General features: G+C 42.1%; 1 protein-coding gene across 3 annotated transcripts; it reads right to left on the bottom strand.

Annotated features, from left to right (window-relative positions):
- Positions 1-60: 60 nt before the first annotated feature.
- Positions 61-9,208, bottom strand: LOC106598228 (stonustoxin subunit beta-like). 3 transcript variants are annotated; one of them, XM_045713879.1, is made up of 4 exons: positions 8,952-9,154; positions 5,376-5,452; positions 5,098-5,202; positions 61-1,330 (listed from the first exon to the last, which is right to left on the bottom strand). In XM_045713879.1, the coding sequence occupies exons 3-4, from the start codon at positions 5,189-5,191 to the stop codon at positions 867-869; spliced, it is 558 nt and encodes a 185-aa protein (XP_045569835.1). In that variant the 5' UTR covers positions 5,192-5,202; positions 5,376-5,452; positions 8,952-9,154; the 3' UTR covers positions 61-866. The 3 variants fall into 3 exon arrangements, 2 of the variants coding, with proteins under 2 accessions (XP_045569835.1, XP_045569836.1); XM_045713880.1 differs by lacking the exon at positions 5,376-5,452 and having other exon boundaries at positions 8,952-9,129; XR_006767743.1 differs by lacking the exons at positions 61-1,330; positions 5,098-5,202; positions 5,376-5,452 and adding an exon at positions 7,287-7,897 and having other exon boundaries at positions 8,952-9,208.
- Positions 9,209-11,809: the final 2,601 nt, after the last annotated feature.

The following is an 11,809-nucleotide window of genomic DNA, read 5'->3' on the forward strand; positions in this document are numbered from 1 at the left end:
AATCTTTGAAGTCTAGGAACAGATTTATGGTTTGCCTAGTTAGGGTCGTTACCTCCCCGAGCGAAACCACTTTTCTGCTGTAGTCTTCCCGGCTGCGTTGGGATTGTAAGGTATCAGTGAAAAATCACTTTTTGATTCTTCCAGCAAGTAGTTCTCCACGTCTAACACATACTCTTCTTTCTCCTTCAAATAGGAAAATGCAAAACACACTACAAAATCATTAGCTTTATCAAGCACTATTCCATCCAATTCACTGCTTGAGTACACAACTTGTACCTCTTTCATTATGTCAAGGTAAGAGCGAACAACATTCATCTCTCTCTCTCTGTCGTCCAGGTACGTGATCATGAGGTTATTCTGGAATGGAGAACGTTCTTTGCTGTTGAGCATTTTTATCAGCTCTTCCTCCTCCATTCCTCCTCCTCTTATGTTGGGAAGAACCTTGCAGAGACCTTTCTGGAACACCAGCTTGTACTCTGAGCACAAGTCCCTGAACTTGTTGATTTTGGCTTTGAGTTCAGGGAACTTGATAGCCATGTCTTCCTTCATCATGTCCTGGCATTGTACATCAGTATTGTCGAGTCCGTCCAAGAGTCGCTGTGCGCGACGCACCAGGCAAACACTGATCTGCCTGACTAGCTGGGCAGCTGCAGAGTCCAGGTTCTTGAGAGGATAGAGCCAGGCGGTCATGGGCACAGCATGTTCTCCGTTCTCCCCTAGCAGAAATGGCAGGCCAGCATACACCTTGATGGCATCTTCAAATGTGACAGGGTTGTTTTCTAGTGCCAAATCACCATGGAAAGTGCAGTTGAATTTATTGGTCTCTCTCTGCTCTTCCTCACTCATCTTCAAATTTGCCTGCCCTTCTATTGACATTTGAGGGATCTTTTTATTGTTGCCTGCAGGTTTCCCTGGATGTCCTGGTGGTTCTCTCCTGAGGAAACCTCTTGGTCAAAAACGAAAAAGGCCTGCGCTCCAAACAGCAGGGCAGTCACCACATGGGTTGCAGAGCCCTCTTGTAAGACATTAGAGTATTTCACATTTCCTACCCCCAGGTGGTCCATGGTCAACTGCTCGAAGCGAGTGGTGGTACGGTACTGCAGAGAAACCCTAGACTGACGCTTTGAGGTCTTTTTGTCATGTAGGAATTCAGCAGAACCCTTCACACTGACTAAGCCACCAAGGAAACTGGCGTCAAGAGATGCAGACACATTCAAAGCCTCTGACTTGGCTTCACTTGAGTCTGAAGCAATGATTTTGAAGTCAGTGTTTGGTTGTGGACGGACATTGATGTGTTTCTGCAGCATCTCAGAATCCCAGAGAGTGATACCTGCAGTTTAAAGAGAATGACCAAAGAACGTTTATTGTGAAAATTATACTCCAACGTGTACATGTGTAAATATTTCTATATGTAAACATGGTTAAATTCAAATAACTAATTGAAGGTAAATATTTAATTCAAAGTAAATATTCTAGGTGTCAACCCATAGTTAGAAAACCTACACCTCCTACACTCAGAAGTAAAAAATGCTCTGTAGCACCATTTGAACCAGTCTGGAAATGGGTTCTATCTGAAGCTTCTTTCAGGTCAAATAGAATCTGGGTACCAAATAAAGGGTGCTATTTGGAACCAGAAAGATTCGAGATAGAACTCTATCTAGAATGTTCCCCTACAGCAGTCCTTCTCAAATAGTGGGGCGCGCCCCCTGGGGGGCTCGGAGCGATGCCAGGGGGGCGCGTGACCCCGGGGGAACATGCTTTTTCTTGCCGCGGGGAGTATTTTTTTTTAACCGAACAAGAGCACACAGCACAGAGCAGGAGATATGAAGTGCAGATAACAAACCCTTAAGAGACACCATGGAAAAATATTTAACAGGGATGAAAAGAAAGATGGAGAGAGACGGAGATAATGAGACAAACGTAAGTCTCCCGAAAGCTAAGACGAGGAAATATGACGAAGCGTATGTAGCGCTTGGCTTCACTGTGACTACGGTGGGAGACGAGGAAAGACCGGTATGTTTACTGTGTCTAAAAATGTTGGCAGCGGACAGCATGAAGCCAAATAAATTAAGGCGTCACTTATAGACATTACACCCCAATCACGCTGATAAGCCGCTTGAGTTTTTTCAGCGAAAACGTGCCGAATATTGTCAACAATCGTCCCGCTTTGTGAATGCTTCTTCAGTAAACCAGCGAGCACTGTTAGCATCATATAAGGTGGCGTACCAAATTGCTCAGTGCAAAAAACCCCACTCCATAGCAGAGGAGCTGATACTGCCTGCAGCATTAGACATGGTCTCTGTCATGCTGGATGACGCAAGTGCTGCAAACGACCAGTCCAATGACACTGTCGCCAGACGTATAAATGACATTGCTAACAATCTTAAAGAACAGCTGGTAGATAAACTCAAAGACAAACGTTTTGCCTTACAGTTCGATGAAGCAACTGACAGCAACAAAGACTGTTTGTTTATCACTTATGTACGTTTTGACATGACAAACTCCCTGTGTGAGGATCTACTTTTTTGTAAATATGTCAGAGACAGAGCCACAGCTGAACAGCTGAAGAGCTATTCAAAATGCTGGACTGCTTTCTGACTGAGAATGGGCTAAAGTGGGAGAACTGCATTGGTGTTTGCAGTGATGGTGCACAGACCATGGCAGGGATGAGAAAAGGACTTCGGGCACTCATCAAGAAGGCCTCACCTAATGCTGAGTGGACACACTGTTATACACAGAGAAGCACTGGCATCAAGGCACCTTTCCTCTGAATTAAGTGAGGTTATGACTGACATTGTAGGTGTAGTCAATTGTATAAAGACCAGACCACTAAAAACAAGAGTCTTCTCTGCCATCTGTGAGGAGATGGGAGCTGAACATCAAGCTGTGCTGTTTCACAGTGAAGCAAGGTGGCTGTCACGAGGAAAAGTCTTGTCCCGAGATTTTGAGCTCAGAGAGCAGATAAGAATGTTTTTGGAGCAGGAGCACAAGTATGACATCACAGAAACCTTTAGTGATGAGAACTTCCTGGCAAAACTGGCCTACCTGAGTGACATATTTGGAAAGCTAAATTAACTAAATCTACAGCTTCAAGGGAAAGATAAACACCTCCCTCAGGTCACAGACAAGATCAGCTCTTTCACTCGAAAGCTTGCAATGTGGGGCAGGCGACTTGATGAAGGAAATACTGATTCATTCCAGAACCTGCATGAATTTGTTGACACTACTGACTATGATGCCACCTCAGTGATTCCATATATTAAGGAGCATATTTCATCACTGATGGGATTCTTTAAAAAGTACTTCCCTGAAAACAGTTCCCAATATGACTGGGTGAGAGATCCTTTCAATGCACCAGCTCCAACTGGTTTCAGCTCTGCAGAGGAGGACCAGTTCATTGATATGACGTCTGACTCCACATTCAGACTGAGGTTCACATCACAGACACTGAGTGAATTCTGGCTGAGTGTAGAGAGGTAGTATCCACTCTTAGGGCAGAGGGCCATGGGCATTCTTCTTCCTTTTGCAACATCTTATCTTTGTGAGACTGGCTTCTCTGCTGTTGCTGCACTGAAGACCAAGTACAGGTCCCAGCTAAACATTGAGCAGGAGCTGAGAGTTGCAGTATCATGCTTCAAACCCCGCTTGGAAAAGCTAAGCTCTGCAAAACGTGCTCATTGTAGCCATTAATCCTGACTTCCTCATTTTGATTTAAAAAAAAAATCAGCACAAATTGTTTTATTCATTTTTGTTTTATAGGTCAAAATGTTTCATATATTGTGCTCCTGAGTTAATGTTGCTGATCAATTTGAATTTATTATTATTTATTGATTATATTTAATTTTATTTTTCAGTATCAAATGGTCAAAAATGTTTACAGTTTAAATAAGGGCTGAATTTTTTTTTAAATTTCAGGCAAATTGATGCACTTGAAGTCTTTTCTGTTACAAACTAAAAAAAACAATGTTAATAAAGTTATTCTTTGTTGTAAGTTGATCTATATATATATTTTTTTTCTTTAATGTTAATAAGGATACAATGTTATGCAGAGGTGTACTTATAACAATTTTATAGACAAATGATACTATTTAGAGTCGCGGCGGAGAGTTGGGGGCGCGAAATGTTTACTTCTTCCTAGGGGGGGGCGTAACAGAAAATAATTGAGAAGCACTGCCCTACAGGGACAAATAGTGCCACATTACACTCTCAGAAGGAAAAAAAAGGGTAATCTTTGTCATTGACAGCATTACTACAATATGAACACTTCAAAAACAACCTGCATGACATCACTCTTTTGTCCCAAGTGCGTCCTCTAGCTTTTCTTACTCTGTGGTAACCATAGAGATGCACCAGAAAGCTAATCTCTCTCTGCAATGGCCGATTCTGTGACAGCATCATAGAGGACTTTATTGCCCAAAAGCCTGTTTTAGCATGGGCAGCTCCATTCAGGACTTTCACCATTTTGAAGTATTCAACTGGGAGATACTTCCTTTGGGTTAAGGAAGGATTACATAATTCAATCTGGGTCCTCTGGAGGGATCAGACAGAATATAATCGCTGCCAACTGGTGAGGTTAGCATAGCGCTAACTTATGCCATGTTATCTGATGGGACCAGCTACAATTTAGCATTCTGTCACGTGCAAGTAAATCAACAATTTTAATTAGCTGAGACTCATTTTGACCTGGAGAAACTGTTTAAATTTAAATGGTTGCTTATGTTCACAAGTATGTCCCCAATGTCTTCAACTTCTATGAGTGTATTAGCAGTTTGTAAATAAACTGAAAAGGTGCATATCACCACCTACTGTGTGAAGTGTGTACAGTATAGTCTGAACAGGTATAAAGCCAAGGTTGGTGATTTACTGACATCTGCAGTTATGGAATGTCTGTTCAGGAGTGCAATTCATTGGCTGACCCCTCCTGCTCATTCTTCCTAAATCCGTAGAAACTACTTTAAAATGGTGAAAGCCCTCAATGGTGTTCTCTGTGCTAGAACAGTGTGCCCTCTATCCAACTCAGTGGTGGAAACACTGTCAATGAATTCAAGATGATGCACACTGATTACCTCCAAACCAAAGAGGAATAGTTTCCTGTACCTGGAATGAGGACATCTCTACGACAGTCATACAGCATCCCCAGCTGGAAGGGTCGGCCCAGAGCGGCTAGCTCGATGGTCTCCGAGTCAGACATGACTCAGTGTTCTGAAAACATATCAGAACTGGGGTTACTTCAGCAGCCCCGGTATTAGAAAATTGCAACAGATAATATGGCTGTCAACATAAAAATCATAGTTCTTTTGCTCATTGCCCAGACAATGCAGCGTGTGTAAATTATCACTGATACAGTATGTTATGCAAACATTTGAGTCATTCACATCTTTGTTCTCCAGTCTTGTTGTTCTTTCTGAACAGGAAGAGGACTCTGGAGCCCTAACGATTGGTGCTCTTATTTCTTTGGGGAAAAAAACAAAGACACTGAACATGTTGATGGTTTTCTGGTGGACATAATACAGTCTTAATTAAAACAATCCACCTTAAGTTGACTTAAGTAATGTACCAAACTGAAAAAAATAGAGGACATATATTACAAATGTGAGTAGAAAATACAGAAGTTTCTCTACACTCTGGATTTGTTTTTCAGCAAAACAGCAGCCACACCTCTTGTTTTGGCATACAGCTTAGCTTTTTGATGAGGCTGGTAACCCTCAAATTCTAGAAGGACTGTCAGTCAGCGCTCTAGATGATATTCACAGGATAGTTTTGAAAATGTATTTGGAAGCTATATATGGTTTACATGTTAACAGAATAACCTACAATGTTTTTTCAGCTTTACTCACAGGACAATGGCATACAACCCAGCGTAGGCATGGCGTATAGGCCTAGTGTTTTCATTTTTTGTTGAAATGTTTTTTGTATTCATTCAGGTTCACAGTGCGGACCAAACCAAGGTTTGGTAGGTATACCTGTACCGTTACAGCCCTATCCTAGTATACAGACACAACCAGGTCAACTCAACTGTAAAGAAACATTTTAAATGTTCACATAACAACGCAACACAACTCCAAACACGACAGATAAGAAGCTACATAGCCCCCTAGGCTATATGAATATAAAGAGACTTGAGCCAAAGAAAAATGGACTTGTGGAATGGAATGAGTTATCAGACCTCGTCAATTCTACCATTACGTAACATTTGAGGACACAATTTAAAGGCCTATGTATTTCATGTTTTGTTCACTGTACAATATAACCACAAGGCTGACCATCTTTCCCCCCTCTTTCTGGCTGCCCTCCCCTTCTTGCAGGTTCACCTCTCAAAAATGCAACAATAGAAAAAGTAGCTAAATGAATAAAGAGTAAAAATAAAAGCACAATTACATTATTTCACAAATTTAATAATGGGCAGTTCTTCACAAATAGTCACATAGACTATATGGAAATAACACGAGCCAAGCATGTTTACATGTAGAATGATATAGGTTATAAGACCTATGATTCATTTCATTAGTTCTACTACCTCAGCATTGCTCATTTTATAAAGGGTTAAATATGTTGTAGTGAAGTTCAGCTTCAGTCCACAGGGTGGCGCTGTGTCACTGTCAGAAGATATGTGCTTCAGTCAGAAAAACATTCGCTCAGCTCTTCGTTCTCAGCTAGCTACAGAAGCTAGCTAGCTACAGAAACGAAACCCATCAAATACACTTGCTGGAAATAACTACTTTTCCTAATATCATGACTTCTATCAACATTCTTAGCTTGCCCATTCACTAAATATACTGTTAAATAACTCAGACTGACATCCAATACCTTTAGGATACTGAACGCTAACTTATTAGCATTAGCCTACCCTTATGCTGATGGGGACTAGTTAGCTACCGCCAAACATGCAGCCAACTCTGCTGCACTGCCTTTCTGGCTGTTCTACCCTCTCCACCTCATTCACTACTAACTCAACCTGATCACTTTTTTTTGCCTCTTTAAGAAGAATTTCTGGAGTATCCATATTTGCTGTGTTATGCTGAGGTGTTTTACTGAGTGATGACATTGACATCTAACCGGTGCTGTAGAGGTGGGGGTTAAGGGACAGGAGTGGTCCACTGTGTTATATCTCTACCAAACACAGCAGACACTGAGTCACACCAGGGGCTTCTTGCAGTGCCTGCTACTGCCTAGCAAAGTATATTGGATAGTTTATTTTTGTCATTAAAATGTGCATAGCGCAAGTGATGAATCCTGAATAAAATGTGTGGATTTTTCTGTGTCAGAAGAGATCCGGCAACAAGGCATCAATAGAATCTATTTATTGCAAAGCTACAGATTCTCAGATATTGACAGGCATTGGTTTTGAAAAGCATTTGATGGCAGCAGCCAGGTAAACAAAACCAAAGACTGCTAACAGGGCTATTAAAATCATTGTCATTTGTGTGAACTATCCCTTTAAGCACATCATTTGAGGAAAATAAAACAGGCAGTGCAATTGTAGATATTAAAAGTACACAATGATTGTGTACTTTCTCCAATAATTCATTGTGGATAAATTAACTGTTTATGCCCTTGTCTCTTAATATTTGAATACATTTATACAGTTCTGTGATCTCCTTTTGCATTTTCTTTTTCCTGCTTTATCCTGGTCCTTTCATCCTTCTCTCGCTGTCTACTGTGTTCTATTAATTTTAGTCTTTGGATCTCGATCTCCCGTCTTCGTTTTTCTTCCATCTTTTTTTCTGTTTCCATTCTCACTTTCTCAGCAAGGAGTTGCTTGTTTTCCTCTTCAGTCCTCCTCTTTTCCTCCTCCACTTTCTGTTTTTCAGTTTTGGCTTGATCGAGGTCTCTCTCTGCCTTATCCGCTCGATCTTTTGACCAGTCTCCACCCATTCGCTTGTTGGTCTCTGACTTTCTTAGAGATGATATGAAAATAACAACAAAAATAGACAGTGAATGCTTTTGCTCGCAAAGCAGTAATTTTGTACTGTCTGATTTGTGAGTTGACCTTCGTGCCTGCTCCCATACCCTAATATTCTGTATTTCTTTTGACTCATTTGAATACAGTCAGACCAGAAAAGCCACATCCCAGAAGGGCAGATAAGCGGAAACCCTGATTAGAAGCACCTGCTGCTCATCTGTTTCTTTACAGATGTTGTCACTACACACTGAAGGCTGTAAAGCCGACACATCTGTGGATGCAGTGAAAATTACTAAAAACATAGAATAATGAAGAAAGATTTATGCGACAACTTACACCAGCGGGTTTTACGCACCAGCCAAGCCTCTGGGAGAGCGCGATGGTTCTCTTTTGTTCAATAAAGCATACACATTATTACAGCTATTGTCCGGGATTGGTACATACATATTTAACAAAAAATATATAATTACATTTAAATTAATGACACAGTATAGCCAGCAATTTGAAGAATATAACTTATAAATACGTCATGAGCTTACGATTGTTTATTTTGGGTTCTAATGGGGAAAAAGACACTTATTTTACTCCATTGTTTATAAATATAAAAAAGCTATGTATAGATTCAAAAGATGGTTAAAACTATAATGCAGATGTCATGGACTGTCAGTCCTGGCATCTGGAGCACATTCTTGAATTTGAGAGGGGTTACATTTCCCTAGCCCCATCCCTCAGCTGCGGACCACAATAAGTGGTGGGACGGACAATGTTATTTCTCAACTATCAATTCAAGTAACAATTAAAGCTACAATTAAAACTACATTTGGTGAAACAGCGCCTTTGATATTGTTTTAGTGATGAAACGCAGGAGACAAGTTGTGTCAGATGGAAGAAAGGTGTTCTTCCTTTGAAGTAACTTCGTTGTTGTAATATTCCAAACGGACGTGCCAGTTTCACCAAATGCGGATTGTAGCTTTAATGATTGGACAGTAAAGGTTTTGCTTAGCAACCATTTAGGCTTATCGAAATGAAATAAGGGTTAGTAGCCTACCTTAAATCAACGAAGCTTTCCGATGGATGTCAACCAGACAGAAATCACAAGTAGATGTACAAAATAGAAGCCAAGTAGAGCCCATAGGTCGGGATGTATCTCTACCAAGATGTAGACCGGGAGTGACACCCTGTTTTATAGACCAAATCACAGAGTTTCTAAACCCAGAGGTGCAACATCACGAGACTTCCAGGAACGCTTGTGAAACAGACTGAACAGAACAGGCCGGGATTTGGTGCTTGAGAAGTCAATGAGAGAAGTGAAAATATCTTCCTTAGTTGTTCATTTTCACAAAATCAAAAGGAAAAATCTAGATTCGAGACAATTTCTTAAGTAGTTGAACATGTTATTTCACCAATCTCGTGAAAGTAATAAACTGACACGTTTTAATTTTAGTCAAAAACAAGTTTATATCGAAGGACTACCTTTGATTTTCCTGCTTGCACATGCGCAATTCGGCGCAAGATGACCATTAGACCCGATGACTTGCTTCTACGCCTGAGCTTTGACAGCCAACGTCGCCATGACATCACCTACAAGTGTAGTCGCGGATTTGAATAGGATAATCATTTTTAGCTTATCTTCATACTGTATTGTCTTTGACCAAATCTCTCTTTCTTGTAATATATGTGACCACCCCACCCAAACACTCTTCTTGTAAATCACATGACTAAAGGTAAGCCTCTGACTGCAGTCCGAATTCAAAGGGTGCATTCCAAACATGTAAAAAACACCCTCTCCCCTCAAATTAAGTGGACACTTCAAATCAAATCAAATGTATTTGTCACATACACGTGTTTAGCATATGTTATTGCTGGTGTAGCGAAATGGGTTGTTTTTACAGGGTCAGCCATAGTAGTACGGTGCCCCTGGAGCAAATAAAGGTTAAGTTCCTTGCTCAAGGGCACATCGACCGATTTTTCACCTGGTCGGCTTGATTATTCAAACCATCAACCGCTCGGTTACTGGCCCAACGGTCTAACCGCTAGGCTACCTGCCGCCCTGATGACATATCATGACGAATGATGAGTTGACACTTGCAGGGCAAGGGGCGAGGGAAGAATGAATACATTTTAAATGGACCCCGCCCTTGCCCAGAAATGTGTCACTAGTTCGTCCCACGGTTGTGTTTTCTGTCATCATGGAACCACCGGTAGCTGTTGTGTGTGCCTTATATGCGACACAGTGAATGATGATTGCATTTCATATTTTGGCTAGAAGACAACACATCCGCAGACATCGAATGCTAGCCATCAGAGGACATCAGGTAAATCGAAAACTACAATGTATAAATGTGATGCCAGGACAAGTTGTATGCTCTAGCTAACGTTTCCAAAAGCTAACCAAACAAAAACATCATTACTTTTCCGATATGTGCTTGTGCTGTCGTGAATTAGTAGCACCATTTCTAACTTATTTACATTCATTTTTACTTGTATGTTGACCTCTCCATATTGATGTTAGTTTCATGTTTTGGCAGACTTTTCTTAGCGGATGTATAATCATCACAAATTGAATTATGGGGCGTTTACGTTGTCAACTTCCCTTGCTTGGCTAATTGTTTGGACCGAAGGCAAAGATGGCTGCAGGGATTCCCCCGAGGGTAAGTGGAGGAGGGTGTGTCTTTTGTGTTTCAATCAATCAAATGTATTTAAGAAGCGCTTTTTACATCAGCCAATGTCACAAAGTGCTATACAGAAACCCAGCCTAAAACACCAAACAGCAAGCAATGCAGATGTAGAAGCACGGTGACTTGGACAAATTCCCTAGAAAGGCAGGAACCTAGGAAGAAACCTGGAGAGGAACCAGGCTCTGAGGGGTGGCCAGTCCTCTTCTGGCTGTGACGGGTGGAGTTTATAACAGTACATGGCCCAGATGTTCAAACGTTCATAGATGACCAGCAGGGTCAAATAATAATAATCACAGCGGTTGTAGAGGATGTAACAGGTCGGCACCTCAGGAGTAAATGTCAGTTGGCTTGTCATAGCCGATCATTCAGAGGTAGAGACAGCAGGTGCGGTAGAGAGACAGAGCTGAAACAGCAGTTCCAGGACATGGTAGCACGTCTGGTGAACAGGTCAGGGTTCCATAGCCGCAGGCAGAAAAGTTGAAACTGGAGCAGCAGCACGACCAGATGGACTGGGGACAGCAAGGAGTCATCAGGCCAGATAGTCCTGAGGAATGGTCCTAGGGCTCAGGTCCTCCAAGAGAAGAGAAAGAGAAAGAGAGAGATAGAATTAGAGGGAGCATACTTAAATTCACACAGAACACCGGATAAAACAGGAGAAATACTCCAGATATAACAGACTGACCCTAGCCCCCGACACAAACTATTGCAGCATAATTACTGGAGGCTGAGACAGGAGGGGTCGGGAGACACTGTGGCCCCATCTGACTATACCCCCCGGACTGGGCCAACCAGGCAGGATATAACCCCACCCACTTTGCCAATGCACAGCCCCCACACCACTAGAGGGATATCTTCAAACCACCAACTTACTACCCTGAGACAAGGCCGAGTATAGCCCATGAAGATCTCCCCCACGGCACGAACCCGAGGTGGGTGCCAACCAGGACAGGAAGATCACGTCAGTGACTCAACCCACTCAAGTGATGCACCCCTCCTAGGGACGACATGAAAGAGCACCAGTAAGCCAGCGACTCAGTCCCCGTAATAGGGTTAGAGGCAGAGAGCGGGGAACCGGCCAGGCAGAGACAGCAAGGGTGGTTCGTCGCTCCAGTGCCTTTCCGTTCACCTCACACCCCTGGGCCAGACTACACTCAATCATAGGACCTACTGAAGAGATGAGTCTTCAATAAAGACTTAAGGTCGAGACCGAGTCTGCATCTCTCACATG

The sequence above is a fragment of the Salmo salar genome, unplaced genomic scaffold, assembly GCF_905237065.1.
Source record: "Salmo salar unplaced genomic scaffold, Ssal_v3.1, whole genome shotgun sequence".
NCBI classification, from domain to species: domain Eukaryota; kingdom Metazoa; phylum Chordata; class Actinopteri; order Salmoniformes; family Salmonidae; genus Salmo; species Salmo salar.